Here is a 20112-nt window from a genome sequence, read left to right as displayed (position 1 = left end):
TATAAGGTACACCTTGCTAGTACTGTGTTGGACCCCTCTTTTTCCCTGATGAACCGTTGACACAAGCAGGATGGATCCATGCTTTCATGCTGTTTACACCAAATTCTGACCTTACCATTAAGCTATTGCAGCAGAAACGAGTGGTTCCTTGAATTACTGCTGCCTTCCTATCCCAGTAGATCAGAGCCTCAAGGCCTCAAGGGCTGGTGCCCTGCAAGTTTTAGATCTCACCCTGGGTCAACACACCTGAATCAAATGATTAGTTCATTATTAGCCCTCTGGAGAAATTCAAGACATGTTGAGGAGGTCATTTAGCCATTTAAATCAGCTGTGTTGGATCAAGGACACATCTAAAACCTGCAGGCCTGGAGTTCCCCGCCCCTGCAGTAGATCATCAGTTTCTGAACTACTCAGATCAGCCCATCTGGCGTCAACAACCTTGCCATGTTCAAATTCATTGTGCCTAATAAAAGGACCCACGAGTGTACATTCCCTTTCATTAAATTAAATACGTTTTAAATACTGAATAAGTGGTTTCCTTGGAAATTATAATGCATTTGACGCAGTTTCGTCTTGTTTTGTTAGAGTTGTGATATATTTTATATGTGTTCAGTAATATTATTAAAGTGATGTTTTGGCAAGGGACTTTAAACAAAATGCATTTGGTGATTATTCATAAAAAAATATTAATCAGGGTTTTACGGGCCTCTATAATTTTCTTTTATTCCCCAAGACTGATGTCACACTGCCCAGAACTAACATAGATTAAGTTAATTGAATATAGGACCTCAGAGGTTACAGCTGCGAGGATGACAGAGAAGCAAGCAAGCTGTGTCATTTATCTTACTGTTACTGTATATATATATTTTTATATATCTTATTATATGTTACAGGAGCAAGGGGATTTGTAATGAATCTTCAGTAAGAGCCCTTAGCTACGCTTTGCCAACCGAGGAAAAAAGCCCTCACTGAATCCAAAATGGGAGATTTACCTAATTGAAGCTAATATGCTTGGTTTGTTTTGATGAGATTAAACTTACTTAAGTAAATGAATGCACAGCAAAGTTGGGAAAAGAAAACGCACTGTGTCACGACTAAACCCTGTTCATCATTTGCTTAATGGAGAATAACTGTAATGTCACTGGTCTGAATGCAAATTGCATTTTTGCTGCACTTTTAATGCACTCTGGTTTCGAACGCAAAACTCTTTGGCATTTGATCAACAAGCACAAGAGTTTTAGAGTGCAAGCACAAGACAATCCACTAAAAACTGTTACAGCTCCTGGCTTATCAGCACTCACAACACGCTTACCACACACGATCGGTTGCTGCAAAAGGGAAGTACACAAAACTACCATTTTGGTTTTCTTTTGTATCTGACATGTTTCTTTCATACATAACTCCAGCTGACGCTGCTGGTATTGCCTTGTCTTTCATGTATGGATTCAATCACGGGTTAAGAAAGGATTTCTGGACCCAGTCTCCATTTACTGGGTGGTTGAGATACACATCACCACAGCCTTGAGCCGTCAGCAGCTCGTCCATCATCACCCCTCAGCCTAGCCCATAACTCCATCACGCCTTTTAGCACACACAGATTGGCTGGGCTCTGTGGGGAGCACTGACTGGCTAACTCTATGTGAAATATATGAGTTTGTCACTGGAAACCTACCAACAAGGAGCCCCTGAGCAAGGCATTTCACCATACTTCTGCTGCAGTGTAGCTGCTCAGTGACAAATAAACAAAAATTGAGGTTTTGGTTTTTAAAAGGCATGTGAGCAGTTTACAGTCACACAAATAAAACCAGCAGTGAACATTATTGTTTCTAATCTCATTTACATGCATTACAGAAGAGTGGAAACCTCATCTAATAACTACAAACCCCGTTGGAACACTTTTTATTCAGTATGCACTGGAATCTGGCTCCCAATAAATCTGAGTTTTACGTCCTATAAATCAATAAAAATGTTACGGCCTCCTCCTCTTCCTCTCCTCGCTTTGATTCATGTTTCAGTTCCATGTTCACGACGGCGCTGTTTCAGTGTGGCCTGCAGTAATCGCAAACAGAGTGCACTTTTATAATCCGAGTAATTCCGGCACTCTGATAAGTACGAAATCGACTCACCAAAGCTTTAGATTTTTAATGCATGAGCGTGTTAAAAATAAAGTGGGTTATTTAAAAAGCAGGCTTAATGCTGGGGACACAGCCATCATTAAATTATAGCACTGGGGTGTGAACTTAACCTTGGCTTGTTCATTAAAATGCTCTGAACACGATTAATTAATAAGCAATAATTATTACATTAACTTGCCAAATATTTCATTGTAAGTCTCTGGGACTTCGAAGTCTTTCTACTTAAAAAATTAGCTTCAGCTGTCTCCATGGGGGAAAGTGGTTCATTTCAAATGCTTCTCTTGGGCGTTTACATTAAAATAAAGGAGAAAAGTACAGTTCACATTTGAAACCCCTTCTCAGAAACAAATGATTAAGAGGTACATTAACTAAACGTGAAAATATCCCCACATTTAGTTCTGCACGAGCTATTTATGAGTTCTTTTAATAATAACCACATGTCGTCCAGTGGGAGGCAACCTTTTTTGAAACTTTGATTACTTAGATCCTTTGTAGTGATTTAGTTTTTTATTTGTTCAATTAATCTTGAGTAGCTTACAGTTTGTTTTATATAATGCAAGTATAGGACCAGGTAATGTTCTGTGGATGTTTTGTTTGATTGTTTTACTGCTTTTATTCTTTTGTTTTGTTTTTATACATAACTGATGATGTAGTGCTAATTACCCAACATTTTACTTTTAGCATGTTAACCGAGTGAAACGGCAAAAGTGAGGTGGTGACCATAATAACTATAATAGCTTTTAGCATAGTATTCTCACTGTGAGCATGCAGTCCCTGTGTTTGTCGACTAATTGTGCTTTGAAACCTCAAGTCTGACCTTTGGCTGTTGCCATCTTGGGATTCTGGAGCTAGAAGAGGCATGCAAAGGGTAGAGTGTCTAGGAGATTACTCACGGGCATGGTTTTCAAATACATGGCCTCCACTTACTAAAGCATACCCAGTTTTATCATTTCATGGCTCACTCACACTACAGTGAAAGCAGGACCGCAAACTCCTTGTGACAAAGGAAATTGGGTGGTCTTCCAGTGATTCAATTACATTTTTTCACATTCAATAACTGGTTGGAAGGAGTTGTGGTCACCAGCTAGTTGCCCAGAGTTTAAGCATGCCACACTCTTACCCCTTTTAATCAAGAGGCGATTGCACAGGTCACCCAGAGGGAGGCAACCTGTCTCCAATCAAAGACTTAACTATTTATAATAAATCACAGGCAGACTGGCAAAGGTTTCCAAACAGCAAATGTGCCAACACATTTGCTATCGGTCTGTGCACAACTCGCCTGTGACATGTCTCTTTGCTTAAGGGGACTTGACTTAACTAGTTGCCAACTGGTTGTATTCTGGTTATATTCCTCTTTAACAGTAAGGCTGCCAAGTACCTGTCATTTTGCAGTCAAATCGTCATCCTGCACCAACTACATTACTATTTGTTGAGGAATTTCTGAATTTCTGCTTTAGATCTATGAGAGTCTGGTTGAATTCTGCATGTAAGTAGTTAATGTGAATTTCTGTGTACACAGATAGATAATAGATTTGCAATTTTAACCAATTCATCACAGTTAATTGCTGTGTTATCACAAACTGATAGCAGACTGCCTCCATCATATTGCTGTTTTATGGCCGTCTCAACAAAACAAAGGCACCCTGAAGACAGCAGCTGACAGCGAGTGATTACACACCAAGTCGCTGTCTATAAAGCAACTGTTTCAAGGGCAACAAAACACAACTTTGTTGCACATGGTTACAATAATTCTGATCATGCTCCAACACTGTTTTCAAAAAGTGCGACTGTAACATTATCCGACATGGAAACATATGAATCCTTGGATTTAATGCTTGAGAACATGAAAGAAAAACAAAGTGTCCCAAGGTCATGAACAAATAAGCAATGGGGTGATTGTTTTTTCCCCACAAACTACCACGAAATCACACATCTTTCTCCAACCAGAGGAGTCGCCCCCTGCTGGATATTAGAAAAAATGTTGCTTGAAACCTGCATTGTCTTTTTACTTCAACACAGCTACAAGCACAACCTTGAGCTGCTAGCATGGCAGTGGACTTGCGTGCTGTAGTATTTTAAGCTTTAAACTTTTAGACCAGGAGTCACCAAACATCCCTCACTAGATTAAAGGCTTTGTTATACATGTTTAATTAATCCTATTAATCCTTGTCTAAACAACAAATGGTGCTAAATGAATGTTTACAGCACCATTACGCTGCTTCCCCTACCTATAGTGCTTTCTGGGTTGGGTAACTTACAAATTACTTTCAAATTAGAGGCTCAATATTTATAAGTAGCAGCAGCTAACTTACACTCGCTGGCCACTTTGTGAGGGTAACCTGTTCAACCGCTCAGTAGCATAAATATCTAATCAGCCGAACACATGGCAGCAATGTAATTTAGGCATGTAAACTAGGCCAAGGCAACCCACTGAAATTCAAACTGAGTATTAGAATGGAAAAGAAAGGTGATTTAAATAACGTGGCACGGTTGTTGTAAGACTGGCTGATCTGAGTGTTTCAGAAACTGCTGATCCTATGGGATTTTCCTGCACAACCATCTCTGGGGTTTACAGAGAACCCCCCCCCCCCCAAAAAAAAAGAAAAAGTAGAAAATATCCAGCAGTTCTGTGGGTGAAAATGTCACCAGTTATGCAGAAGAGCATCTGGGAATGTACATCATATCAAACCTTGAAGCAGATTTGCTATAGAAGGTAAAACTCAAATCATCTTAAACTGGGTCCTTGAACATGACAATGAGTTTGCTGTGCTCAAATGACCTCCACAGTCATCAGATGTAGTGAAACGGGAGCGTCCCATCAACATATCTACAGCTGTGTGATACTATCATGTCAATATGGACCAAAATCTCTCAGAAATGTTTCCAACACCTTGTTGAATTTATGCTACAATGAAATAAAGAAGTTCTGACTGCAAAAGGTTTGATCCAGTTGCAAAGTGATTGAAGAGTGTAAATGTCTTTCTGACATCTTATCTGACATTTAATCACAAATCCTATTTCATAACAAGGTAAACCTGGATACTACAAATAAATACAAAAAACATTTTATCACTATAAACTAATAAAAATAAGAAAAAAAGGCATTTTAACCAGATGTTTCCCAGACATTCTAATCTAAACACCAACACTAACTCTGAAACACATAATTCTTCACTAACACAGGTTTAATTGTTTGGCATTATATGAGCAATCAAAGCAGATGGTTTTGGATGTTATGTAACAGATGTTTATGAAGACAAGTTTTAATTGGTGCGAGCAATTTTATTCTATCTCTTGTCTGCAAGGAGCTGATAACAACTTAGAGAGGACTTACATACAATAATGCATATTTTATTAGCCGGTGCAACACGGGCCACAAACAAGAAGCTTTCTCATTAACGTCCATTAATATCCACAAAGTGCTCCAAAACTCAGACCACTTTCGAAACACACACAGTGGAAAACGTTGTGAGAAAGGCCTGCATTTAAAATGCTCACGTCCAAATGAAAATATAGAGTTTCTCCCTCGCTCTGTGATGGACCAGACACATGGATGTAAAGTGCCACAAGAAAAATGTTTTCTATTTCTCCCGAAAGCAGCGCAGGAACAATTTATCACAGCTGGAGACAGACTCAATCAAATGAATAAAATAAGGCAGGCCATACCCCTGCTACCGGGTTATGCATTATACATGTTTGCGAGAGGTTTATAACACTTCAAATGACACCTCACTGGGGATCATGTGAGATTGCCTTACTGTCCAGGTGAAATGCTACAGCTTCTAAAGGTGCTGCTGTGTACTTAACAGAGGCTGACAGCTCACACAGCAGGCCTTCATTCCCGACTTCATCACTTACGACACCTGGCGCGGGAGTATCGCCTTGACCAGACCTCCACAATTTCATCCATCCTTTGTCAGAAATTTCATAAGAGTGCAGAGCACTTTTGACACTCAGGCCAATCACTGCCTTCCTGATTAGATATAGAGAACTCACTGGTGGGGGAATTTGAGCCAAAAGAGGCCTAATTCTGTACAAGCTGCCAGTCTTTTTTACGATGATTTACATAAATCTCCATGGGGAGAGGGCAGTGATTTAAGCAGTCTTGTCTGGAGGCAGAAGGAGGTGCGGACGTAGAGACTGGTGTAAAGTGTGATTGCCTCTGGGCCCATGTTGTGTGGATGAAACTCTCCAGAGGCAGAGGATGGCGCTCTGCATTAATCTGCGAGTATCATCCTGCTGAATATAAGACATCCACTTCACATGAATTGACTTCGAATTCTCATTTTCACCTGGAAATGTTACACACATTCATGCTTAGTAAAATGTACATTTTTTAAAACATTTTTTCACCACGACTACTCAATATCCAATAGCATAAGCACAATGGGCTGTGTTTAAACAGGCTGCCTTCCCAAACAATAAACACAGCTTGGTTTTTACATTTTGATGTGGTGGGAATTAAAAGGCTTTGATATTTCAATTTCCATAAATTGTGCAGGGAATATACAGCACAAAGCTGTTTGAAGGCAGAGGAATGGGATCACGGACACGGGTGTTTGGGATTAAAAATAAATAACACTCACAAGGGACATTAAAACGAGCATTTTCAGATCCATCACAGAGAATCTGATATAATAAATTAAGAAAACTCTTAAGGGGGTGCTCTAGTTTGAATAGACTACACCTTCATTGTGAAGGTGAATGCTTATAGAATATAAATGTACTGCAGGAGAAAGGGTTACTCAAGTATGAAGTATTATTATGTTACAAATGTGTTGCATTATTAAATGTTTACAAAAAAACATAGTGGGGAAAATAAGTATTTGATGCCCTGCTGAATTTGTAAGTGTGATTGCTTACTAAGAAATTAACAGTCACTAATTTTATGGTTGTTTCATTTTAATAGAGAGAGACAGAAACAGATTATATATTTGATTGCCTACAATCCCTGATTCCTGCACACACAGATGAGAGATTACAATCAGTCAGTTACTCCTGATCTCATCTTGTTTCATGTATAAAGCACACCTGACCACAGAATCAGTTTGTTTCATTCCAGTTCTTCCACCAGCATAGAGAAGACCAAAGAACTGTCAAGGCTAGAATGATTATTCAAAAAAGGAAGAAATATAAAAGAAACATCAGTTGCCCTCAGTCTAACACCATGTACCTCCATCCCTCAGCCAGAAGCTTCAAGTTGGGTCATAGATGGGTCTTCCAGTATGACAAATGACCCAAAACATACCGCTAAGGCAACAAAGGAGTGGATAATGAAGAAGCACATCAAGGTCATGGAGTAGCATAGCCACTCTCTAAACCTCAATTCTACAGAAAATCAGTGGAGTTGGCTGAAGCTATGAGTTGGCAAGTGACAGCCAAGAAACCTAAAGGCTCTAAAGTGTTTCTGTAAAGAGGAGTGGGCCAAAACCTCCTGAGATCTGTTCAAATCTGATGACCAACTGCAAGAAATGAAATGAAAATTAAACTGCCATAAAAATTAGAGACACGTACACTTCTTAAGTGAGCAAATTCAGCTGGCATTTAGCTAATTATTTCCCCTAATGTATATCTATGTAAAATGTGAGATGCTTTTATCATAAGCAGCAGAAACATTTTCCTCTAAAATAAAATATATGTAAGAATATGTGAAAGATACTTTATTAGTATTAGGAAGATTAAAGCCAAATATTGAAGAATTACACCTGCACCACTGTCATTCATTTAAAAACATATTTTAATCTGCTTATACTCTCTTAATCTTCTTAGTTTGCCTTGATAGCTGAAATGACTTTTTTACCTTCGGTTTTGTTTGTTAGTTTTTACTGAAATCCTGAATTCAGTTATTTACTGGGAACTAGAGCAGGGAGATATGACCAAAAATATTTATCATGATATACATTTGAAAATTTGCGATAACGATGATATAATTGACATTAGACAAAACACTTTACAACTCCACAACTTTATTAGTGCAAAAAACAAAAACCATCAATGTATTTTCACTTCAACAAGCAGCTGTTTTTTATGTGCATTAAAGTTATATAAAAATTTAACAGTGCAAATGCAAATTCCTTGCTGACCAAAAGGCATTTCCGGTGGAAATTGGCCGACATATCCTCAGCATAACCATGTATAATATCCACAAAACTTAAAAAGAGGTTATATACACACAATACAGCAATATAATGTTGAAGCACAGTACGTATCACTCCGCGAGGCTCCTGACTACGATAGCCGTAATGCTCCGACAATCCATCAAGCGGTGCAGCTTCATAGCTCAGCAAAGTCATACCAGTTGACAGATTTTCGAGCGCGTGTACCACATAAAATCGTTTCGAGGTCAGTAAGCACAACCAGAATTCATACATAAGGCACACGGGATTATAAGGGGCACTGTCGATTTTCAGAAAAATCAAAGGATTGATTTTAAGTGTGCCGTATTTTCCATAAAACACGGTAATAACGACGGCCCGCTAGCATGCTCTACCAAAAATAGTGCTTTGTTGTGTATCTGACGGGCGAAAGCTAAACCAGTTCCACACCACTGAAGTTGCAGCATTTTTACAAACCAGTTCTGGTTCATCTGTTTCATTCAATGATCCGCTTTCGCCCTTCTCATTCTCCGTCGCCGCCATGCTTTTTCCGCCATGTGCGTCTGAAAACAAAGGCACTGCGCATGCACGTTTAACCCATATTTTATCGCGATATTTCATTTTCTTATCTTTGCCCAACATTATACCAGTATTACCGTGAACGATATGATATGGCCCAGCCCTACTGGGAACTTCTTGGCTCTTTATCACATTTGAAGTTAACCCTTTGGCTTTTATTATGGTTTAAAAGTGTGTGTGTTTATGTGTGGGGCGTGGCCAATTTGATTGGCAAGGGGGCAGACACAAGCTGCTGGAGCCAATCACGTCAATCCAAGGCTTCACCTCTGCTAACTGAGGCCACTGAACTCCACTGTGTTGCAGTACTGGTGGTTTTTGAGGGCATTTAATGAAACTGACACAATATTAAATCCCGCTGTGTGGTACAACAGTCTGCACTGATCAGTATTTTATCAGTTTGTTACTTAGCTTTATTAGTAAAATAATTCCCCACTCAAAGAGCTGGAAAGAAGTTCACACCCCATATTTTTTTTATTAACTCTAGAACCGCCAAGGGGGTATTTTGACCCCCACAGAAATAAATGTAAAATCAGTGCTGCAGCACGCTGGATTGTTTTCACACATTTTGATGTGACGGTTGCTATAACATGAGGCTGAGCTAGCAAGACATAAAGAAATAAATACATTGGGGACTGTAGTTAGATAAAAGATAAATTAAAAAAAAAATTTTTTTAAAAGACATAAAAATGAAGTTTGAGTTCTTTAAGAAATGACGTCTTTGCCCTCACAGTTGTTGTTGCAAGAGGGATCATTTTGTTCCAGAGAGTTTGAATCCTGGCGGGTCTATTGTTAATCTTTAGTGATTAAAAAATAAAATGATAAAAGATATATTTTACTTTAATCAAAATCTTTTGTTGTTTATTTTGCCTAAAGACAATCGAGTTCATTTCCCTTACTTTGACTTGATACATTTAGCTTAGTTTGCTGCACCTCACCTGCAGATGCACCTGACCCCCAAAGTTTGAAATCCACTGAATTAGCATTTTTTTTTAAATTTCATATAGAAATCATCAGCATCTATTATCAGCATATGTTGATAATTTAACATTCATCACATTTACATACAGTTTCGAAAACAATTGATAACAGTCTTCTGATTTTTTTTTTACGCGAATAATATGAAAAAACACATGAGAATAGAAGTGTAAATGTTATCTAGCATCTACACATAAATGAACACTTAGTGAGATGTAACAGCTTAATCTATGTGTGTCTTCCCTGTAGTTCCAGGTGTTTGTTCCTCACCTCCTGTTTGGGAATGCTGACGTATCCCAGGTGGGGCTTGTAAGGCTTGTATGGCTGCTTGGAGAACAACGTCTCGCCAAATACAGGCTGAAAGAGGAAGGAGGGCTTCTCAGAATAGTTCACCACCACCACAAAGAGCGACACTGCCACAATCAGACTGGTCGCGATCAGGGACTTCCTCTGTGGAGGGAGAGAAAGCACATTCATGAGAAGCCTGACCAGTGCACAGAATAAAACCTGAATATATGTTAGAGCAAATCTAAATGTGGCCTTTCAGTATTTTCTGTGGTTTAACAGCTTGGGCTGAATGATAAGCAGAGAAGAAGATTTGCAGTTTCATCATAAAACTGTAACTGTGAAAGTCAACTATTCGTTTTCAAAATAAAATAGCATGATGAAAACATATTTACACTAAAAAGTCCAATTTAAACATAATTGTGTGTTAGATTCCAGATGCCAACAGTGCTCACAGTTGTGCATGAAACTTAGTGGGGAAAACAACACTTTAACATTTAATAACACTGAGCTCAAAGGAAAAGATCTGTGAAAACAAGTTCAGCCAACAGTGGCACGATTCTTTCAGCAAACTCAATACATGTTGACGCTGCAAACCCCTAAACTAGATTTGATTTTATTCTTCAAAGATTTCAAAACAGAAAGTTAAAGCTTTAAGTTGATTATTTCACTTAACAAGACATCACAAGACATACAAACACAAATATATTGAGTACATTAGAATACAACATGATATACACAAATTTCTCTAACTGTAATTTTGTGTGGTGATTTATTTTCACTCCTGATAATCTCACAAGGTCAGGCTCTGCTGTTTGTTTGTTAGTTACTGAGCGTGTGCATTTTGCACAGCTAAATAGGTAAAATTGAAGGTGCTTTTCCAGACAGTCATTTACCAGGATGATTGCTCGTGCACATCACCAGGAATTCATGGCATTTGAGCTTCATTTTTGTTAAATATGATGCCGCATTTTAATGTCCTAATACCACCGCATACAGTTAGGTTCACGGATTTTTAGCACTATGACCCAGTTTTTGTTATTTTGCCTTTATATATGACAAAATGTAGCTTAAATGATAAAAAATTTAAAGTATTGCATCAACTGTTTCAGGAAATTCTGCATTTTTCATAGGCTAACATGATTTTAAATATGAGTGTTCACATCACCAAATACTGTTCCCTCCTTTGATATGCTCTGTTACACCCTTACTGCAGCCGCCTTCAGTTGGCGCTTGTTTGTGCAACTCTCTGCCTTCAGTTTTTTTGTATTTGATAACTAAAAAAACATGCTCCGCTAGGTTGAGATCATGTGACTGACTTAACCATTAAAAAAAATGTCCCATTTCTTTACCTTCAGAAACTCTGGGGTTGCTTTTGCAGTATGTTTTGGGTCATTATCCATTCGCACTGTACAGGACTGTCCGATCAGTTTTGCAGCATTTGGCTGACTCTGAGCAGAGAGTGGGGTCCTGTACACTTCAGAATTCATCCTGCGGCTTCTATCAGCAGTCACATCAGTAATAAACACCAGTGGCCCAGTTCCACTGGCACCCATGCATGCTCTTGCAATAACATTGCTTTCACCATGTTTGACAGATGTGTTGTGTTTTTTGGACCATGAGCTCTTCTTCACTCACCTCCTTTCACTCTAGTTGTTTATACATATACACCATTTTGCATGTCATATTCTAACTCTAACCTGTGTGTTATTTGTCCCGTCTCTCTCCCCTCATACCCCACCGGTCACAGCATAGCTGCACCTCCCTGAGCTTGGTTCTCCCGAAGGTCTCATCCTGTTAAAAGGGAATTTTTTTGGTCCCACTTTTGCCAATAGCTTGCTTGCAGGGGGTCATCTGATGGGACTTCTGTCTATTTTTGTAGGGTCTTTAACTTACAATATAAAGTGCCTTAATGCAATGTTAATTAAATTGCATCAAAGTTCTCTTCTTGGTTATATCTACGCAAAGAGGTATTTTTTAAATAATTGGATGCTCTTTTAGATGTTTTGTGGCAAACTTGGCCTTCTTGTTCTTATTCACACCTTTGTAGTCCCTCTATGTTCATGTAGATTTTAACAATGGTACATCTAATTCATTGAGAGTGTTCTTGACTTGGTTAGAGGTTGTGAGGACACACTAATTTTGTTAAACCTCTTGAATTAAAAGTGAAAGCCTGCAGATTAATGACATCTTGGTTGTCTGCTTAAAATGCAATTCTGTGTATACAGATAGTATAGTGTATACAAGAGGTAAATTGTGTTACTGTTCAGAACTTTATGGGCCTAATTGTATTACATTAGGTTGGAGAAGGAAGACAACCTTGTGCATGAGGCTTATTCAGTCACAAGAACCTCTGTAACGGATTTTTTGACTATTTTGGGGAAATCTGAATGGGTCAGTCAGTGTTTTGAGTTCAAGGCAAGACTAGCTGCTTGTTGAATGTCCAATGACTCACTGAGTTGTCCTATTTGTGTAGAGTACAAAAAAACTCTATACAAGACCGTACCTCCTGTGTGCCCATGTCTTTTCTCCACTATATCAATTTTTTGTCATAATAAATTTATCTAGTTTTATACTCTTCATCTCTCCTGAAAGATTACTTCTGCAAGAAGAAAACCAGGCCCCACTGTATTTTCCACAACAACTCGCTAATAAATAATAGAGAATTGTATTTGCCTGGCTTGTAGTCATAATCATGAAACAGAGTAAACACGACCATCGGTTTTGATCAAAACTCAAAAAATGATTTGTTTTCATGATACTATAAAAAGAGTTCACCACTGCTAGATACTGATGCATCTACTAATACAGCCTAACTGTCTGAGTAAAACCTCCTACAGAACAAATGAGGATATAAGTGCATCTTTCTAGGGCCCACGGAGATATGAGCACTCGTTCTGTGAGAGGATGTTTTCAAGTCAGAAACTTTATAAGGGAAGAAAATGAAAGTTAAATTCAATCATTATGTTTTCAATTACAGACTTGTGAGTCACAATATCCTCTTCCTTTCACTTCAAATACATCAAATATGAAAAGATTCCTGTGAAGTCCTCCTCCTTCCTATGTAGTCAATTTGCAGAGATTAACCCTTAATCTCTGCTCACTGACACACGCAATTTCCCTCTTTCTAGTGTGACTGAGCCAACACACCTTGAAAAAGCTGAGCTGGCACAGGCAAAGTCGTAATCAATTCTGTAGGAGCGTCACAGCTCAGCTTGAGGTTACTCGACAGACGTTCGTGGCTCTCAGATGATGATTGTGTTCTACTTTTCATCTGGTTGCACTAATGCACTGACTGTGCATAAATGATATGAGCTTCTTTTCTGTTTCAATATTTTTGCTAATGAAGCAACAGCTGGGGCTGCATTAATACAAACGGTGCACAACAGCCCCACGATCATATGGAGGTAAGAGGTATTACGGCCTGGCTGAAAGAGCTGAGTGATGAATAATGGATAAAAGATAGAGGACGAGGAAAGGTCTCACAGACAAGAAGATATTGGCAGGGCAGAGCTGGAGATCAATAGATACAAGAGAGAAAGAATCGGACTGTGGTGAAAGAAATCTGAGGCATGCTACAACAGCTCTCAGCCAGAGGGTGATGATAGACTGCAGCAGAGCCAGAGATGCTTTATTTTTTTCGCTTTTATTCCAGGAAACTTTAATAATGCGCTGCTAATATAACACACGGCAGCAGGAAAGTCTGGGTTTTTAAGAAGGTGCTGTTTTGCAAATTCTTTGAATTTATCTGATGTTGGGGAGATTGAATGTGGCGCGTGGTAATGGTGAAGCCCCCACCGCCAGCCTGCCTGCACCACCACAAGCTCTGATCTCCAACATCAAACATCCCAAGGGAGACACCAGAGGCTGTGCTCTTCAGAGATGAGATCAAACATTTGGTATGCGGTGGGAGTGGGGTTGAAAAAGACGGCGACCATTTGCTGCCCTGACAAGCCTATCACACTTTACCAGTTGCATGTTTGTTGCATCATACATCATTTCATGGCATTACAACCATCTTTGATCATAAACAGACTCTCAACTTTGATCTGGCATGAAAACAGCACAAAGGGGACCAATGAGAAATCCCTTTTCCACTCGATCAGTACTTTACAAAATAATATATAACACTTTCCTGAAAGAACAGTCAGTTATATGCCACCCCCCCCCAAAAAGGAACAAAAAAGTGGCAGGTCGAGGTTTCTGAAAATGTGCTGTAATAGCCAGTCATCAAGAGTCCATAATGGAGCATGAAACCAATCCTTTATAAAGCAGGAGGGTTCATCATGAAGGGAAAAAAACAACCCTCGGCTCAGTCTGCAGAGCTGCAGCATCCATCTGTTCTCATGAGGACAGAAAATTTCCTTGTCTCCTTCAACCTCAATCTGGCCACAAATCACAGGGGAAATGATGTGTCAAAGACTGGAGGCGATTGGAGGGCTCCATGTGGGCGTTGTGGGGCACTGAACCTCCACTAGCTCGAGTGAAAGACTCACAACTTCTCTCCTCGTTTGCTCATCCATCAGGGTGATCACGAGTCAGCCTGTTGAGGCGTGTGACACAGAAATTGAAAGGCTCAGTATCAAAGGAGGAGTACAGTCGGGGAGTGGGACCATTAACACCATCATAGAGGCAGCAGAACAGCTATAAAGTTTCAACATTAGAGCTTTCGGTCAATGTTAAAACATTTCGCTTGAGCAATATGACTCCATATGCAGCTGCAACGACCTTGTTTGCCATCACGAGATCAGACAATGATGGCCATTAACGGCACAGGCACTTAACGGCTGTAGCCTGGGAACGTTTCATATAATGCGCGCCGTCTGAAGGCTCTGAGTTGTCTATTTTTAAAAGTGCTAAAACCTACTCTTAGGAGATATTGATCTCAGTTCACCGGCAGACTGTGTGGGATCACTGGGCTCTGGTACATGAGAGAGCCATAATTTCCCCCCAGTCCCTCCTGCAGGGAGCCTGTATGAGCAGATTGCACACAGGAAGCTAGCAGAAGGTTATTGATGGCCAGCTTGTCCATTTGTGGCAATGACCAAACTGACTTGTCAGTTGTGCAGAAATTGAGCAATAGCAAGCTATGTGTTGTTATAAAGTACATTCAATCAAATGTCTGTATTTCTGTTTTATGCTATTTATTTTTACATTTTTACAGCTTTAGCTTTAGAGATCATACAAACACATTTTTATTTGCTTATAGTACTTCATCTGTAACAACACTACAGTAATACATGTAAAGCTTCATAACAAAGGCTCAAAAACCTCAGAAACATTTTTAGCTGATTAGTCAGTGTCACTGACTTCAAAGGAAGTACTGTGCAACAGTTTTGAGCCATTTCTTATTTCTTTATGTTTTGCTAGTAAAATAGGAAGCACAGTAGGTGCAGCAATTTACTGAAATGTGTTCACACATACACGGAAATACAGTTCATAAGATAAAAACAGAGTTTGTACAATTCTGTAGGCGCTCACTGTTGTAGCTCATAGGTACAACACAGGCTGCCGTGCCAAAGTGTCTACAGATACAACTTAAAACTGGTTCTTTACTAGGTTGTCTGTGTGTGTAGATACTATATTTGCTCATCCCTTGGGTTAGGAGTCTGTTTTTATGCTTGAATGATTTATTGGTCCGTGTCTTAACCACAAAAAAACCCCATTCCTCTGAAAATGGTAAATTGGTCAGGTACAAAGACTGGACTAAAAATGAGTGATAAAGCAGACCATGTCCAAAGAACACCCACACCTGCTGAGGTGGTAGCCAGGATGGTTGTGGTGGATTGGTTGGGAGCTCTGTTTGTAGTTTTAGTTTTTCCACTCAGTTTTTCACAGTCCTCAGTCTTATAGTAAGATAAGATATGACAAAGATTGCCATCCCTTCATTTTGACAAAGTAATTATTGTATTTGGGTTTATAATGCACGACCAAGGAGGTGATTTCAGAATTCCTGGAATAACACCACCCATCCCATCTGTAAACATTTAAAATTGTCTCACTCCTTCACTGAAGGCATTTTTACTTACAATGGAGTGTTATCACTTTTGTTTATGAAAAAGATCTGATACCTTCACTAAATATTACTAACTACGTAAATCACTAGGGCACTTTTCTTACTAATTAAACAACAAAAAAGGTATAATAAATCTGTAAACTGCAGAATAATCAACAAGTCGTGCTCAATTCACTTGTGTGATGAATAAAAATTCAAAGCAAATTAGCTGTTTATTTCCTCATGCATATATAGTGCATTCAAAATTTCACCTCCATCAGGCTCTATCTGAGCATGAAGAGAATACAATTTCCCACAAAGACTAATGCTCCAGCTCAGTAAACAACAGGGCCACACAGTAGTTCAATCCAAAAAGCTAATGGCAGTGGGTATTGGAATAATGAGAGGCTCAACCTGAAGAAAATGGCTCATGAAAAAACATATCTGGTAGCTATTTTTGAGTGTCTCATGGGCAATGGGCAAAAAACAGAAAATTACATTTGCAATGCAAAAACGCTACCTCCTGATTCTCTCCACCACGGTCCAGCGAGCAGTTAAAATCCAATTTCAATTAAGGTGTTTGAGAAAATATTTGAGGAGCCTTACTCTCACTCTTCCTCTTCCTCTTCATAGTGCTAGTGTTTCTCTCCAAGGCAATAAGAGAGAAATATAAACAAAGAACCACTCCTGAGATTAAAAGAGGGCCCAGGCACATTACTTCACTCGTGTCATATTTCCAGCAAAGGTCTCGCTTCAAAGCCATCCAAGTACAAGATAACAAACTATTCTTTTCCCGGTGGAGGAAGAGGCCGAGTCTTTGCTGCCAGTAACACGGTCACGCACAGGTTCCCCTTCAAATTTCACCCACGGGAGCCTAGACTGCCACAGGAACTGAGAAATGATGTTAATATAATTTGCAGCTGTATCTGCATTTAGATTAGGTTCATCACTGTCTTATCAAGTTAATTGAGGAGTTATTTCTACGTTTAAACTTAATCTGCTTCAGTAAAGTTTCATGAAGGCATCACGTGTGTCACACTCACAAGTTCATGCTCTCACTTCTGTCTTTGAAAGGAATGTGTGGAGCTGCTATAGCGATCCATCTTGTCAAAATGGGATAAAAACATATAGAGGGTATTTTATTATTTTCTGTTAGAGTTTCACTTCACCAGGCAGAGGGATAGTTCCAGTGTTAGCAGAACTACAGGCCTAAAGAGTCAACATAAATGTTATGACAAGAACCACTTCATGCTCAGCTGATATCTGTCGCATATGGTCCCTAATTACTGCCATCGGAATCATTCGTTGTTATTCCCAGTATATCCTATGTTCCTTCTATTAATGCTGGAAGTGGGAAATGAACTCCCTGGTGCATGTCTCGCTCTCTCATGAGCAGTATCACATTGCCATTTTTGTCTTTGGGCTATGCAACATGGAAGGTGGATAGTTACTGTCATGGTTGGCTGTGTGGCAGGCAGGCAAGCAGGAGTGGTGGATCCAAAATGCAGGACTCAGACACAGAAGTACAACTTAAAGCGCAGCTTTATTGCTGGGAAAACCTCTTACTAAACTAAACTCACCAAAAGACAAACAAAAATGCTGGTGGACTAAAACACTGTAGCAGAAACGCTGGAGCTAAAACACTGGCAACACGGAGGCAAGACACACAGCTTGTTGAGGGTACGACACAACACTGACTCAGAGAAACACAGGGTCTAAATACACTGGGAAGTAACGAGGAAAATGAGACACAGAAGGAGAGCACAGCTGGGAGAAATCAGGACTGACGAGACAAGCAAAGCAGGACGCATTCACATAAGACACGGACCTTCAAAGTAAAACAGGAAGTATGACACAGACGCGAACTTGACACGGTGGAGACAGCAACTAAGAAACACAGAGACATAACCAGTAAGGCAGAGGACTCGATGAACCAAAAGACACAGAGGGAAACTCAAACATGCAGACACAAACTTACACAGAACAGAGGGGACACAGATAAACATGAAGGGCAAGGGATCAAAACTAGAAACCATAGAATAAATCACACAAGTACAATAATACAAAAAAAAATCACAAAGAACTAAAACGCTGGGTCAGGAGACCCAGGACCCTGACAGTTACAATAATAAGTGGATGACAACAGTACTGGTTACAACCTTACAGAAAAGTATATGACAGTTGGATCAGATCACCCTACAGTGCCAAGTGTGGAAAAAGGTATGCCAAGTCAAAAGTATTCTAGTTTAGATTTATGTTACAAAATGTAAGCATGCCTACCGACAGCATTTTTCACCTTTGTTTTTCACAAACTAAACTGTAGAGTCTAGACCTGAAGGGAAAAATCCAATAATATTCATATTTAAAGGTGCAAAAAGGCAAACCTTGTAGTGCTTAAGTTTTCATTTTCAAGTGATGAATATAGTTGCATTGTGGTTATTGACTACAATACCCTTGAACATTTTGATTCTGAATAACTATGAAGTTGATGCTGCTTTGTTGTAGAAAAATGGACTGTTGGCATAACTATGATCGTATAAAGTAGCATTATGAATTTAAACTTGACATGGGTTTAAAGTCTTAGCCACCACTCATTTCTTTATATTTAAAGAAAGGTAGGAAAATGGGAACTAGGTGCAGCGATTTATTGAAGCATGTGCAAACATAAATGGAAATAAAGTCCATCCATCCATTTGCTTCCGCTTATCCTTTTTCAGGGTCGCGGGGGACGCTGGAGCCTATCCCAGCTGTCATAGGGCGAAAGGGTACACCCTGGACAGGTCGCCGGTCTGTCACAGGGATAAATAAAGTATATGGGGTAAAACCAGAGCTTCTTCAAAGCTTTTCTTTGGATGATGGCTGCATGTTTTTGATCTCATCTCTGTTTAAAAAGACTTCTGGTTTCTGGGAGGCCAATCCGTGACCTATAGTGTTTGTGTGTTTGGGATGATTGTTATGCTGCCAATCAGACACTTTCTGGATGGTGCTGCAAAATAGCTCAAACTCTGACAGTGCTTTGCTGTGTTCATAATTCCATGAAATCTGACAAAATCTCCAGGACCACTGGCTGAAATATAGCCCCAAAGAATGGCTTCTTGACAGCCACCCTTTAACTCAGACCATTTCCAATGAGGCTTTGTGAACAGTAGCTTGATCAAGTAAAGGCAAAGATGCATCACTTCAGTCCTGTGTCAGGTGGCTCCAGCCCAGCTCCAAATATATCTAAAACCTCCAAAGAGAAGAACTCACCTGGACTACTCACCTGCCTGCTAACATCCACTTCTCACTTGGACCCCGCCTGCCTCCAGAGATATCACCCCATACCTATGCCTCTCTCAAGTCAAGTTAAACTGTTCCATTCTTTTTCTGTCACACTTGGACATAGTTCAATCCCTTATGGACCCCTGGCTAACTCATTCTGTCCTCCTTCAACAGAACACCCGTTGTTGATCCAGTTAACAGTTGCCTTTACATTATCTTCTTCATTGTGTGAAAATAAATCTCCTAACTGCATTCAGCGTGTTGAGTCTGAATTCAGTGTCTTCCCTTGTTTTATATGTTTTGGGGTTTTTTTAGTTGTAAGATAAATCATTACTTTATAGTGATGATATGATACTTTTCATGAATCTCTTATTAAAGACTAGCACTCCAATTAATATGAATTGCAGATGCACTTTGGCAACCAAGCTGAACAGGGTAAAATCTGATTCTAAAATCAGCCAAAACACCAAACTATGGCTTCAAAATAACATCCGCAAACTACTGAGTTGATTGTGAATGTATCTGTCCAGTATTTTGAACGTTGCTTAAGGCACCATCTGCAGTTTTATTCAGATTGAGATTTAACAATATTGTGAAAGAGAGACAAGGAGAGTTCAGATCCAGGAATTACCAAGGCTGGAGAAAACAGCTCAAATTAATGCAGAGTGGGAGCAACGTGGTCCTTCACTACACTGACGTCTCAGGAAAATCTCAGGCAGAGGTGTTTTCCATTCTGTGTTGATCCATTCCTCTCTTGTACACTTTTTAGCATTTTCAAAATTATGCA

General features: G+C 39.5%; 1 protein-coding gene across 1 annotated transcript in view; it reads right to left on the bottom strand.

Annotated features, from left to right (window-relative positions):
* Positions 1–20112, bottom strand: part of st6galnac3 (ST6 (alpha-N-acetyl-neuraminyl-2,3-beta-galactosyl-1,3)-N-acetylgalactosaminide alpha-2,6-sialyltransferase 3) — a 98753-nt gene that overhangs the window by 58162 nt on the left and 20479 nt on the right. The window contains exon 2 of the mRNA XM_040015346.1: positions 10055–10234. Coding sequence (XP_039871280.1) covers positions 10055–10234 — 180 coding nt within the window. The remainder of the gene's footprint in view (positions 1–10054; positions 10235–20112) is intronic.

The sequence above is a fragment of the Simochromis diagramma genome, unplaced genomic scaffold (genome assembly GCF_900408965.1).
Source record: "Simochromis diagramma unplaced genomic scaffold, fSimDia1.1 OVJJ01000205.1, whole genome shotgun sequence".
NCBI classification, from domain to species: Eukaryota; Metazoa; Chordata; class Actinopteri; order Cichliformes; family Cichlidae; genus Simochromis; species Simochromis diagramma.
This window is presented reverse-complemented; position numbering and strand designations above follow the sequence as displayed.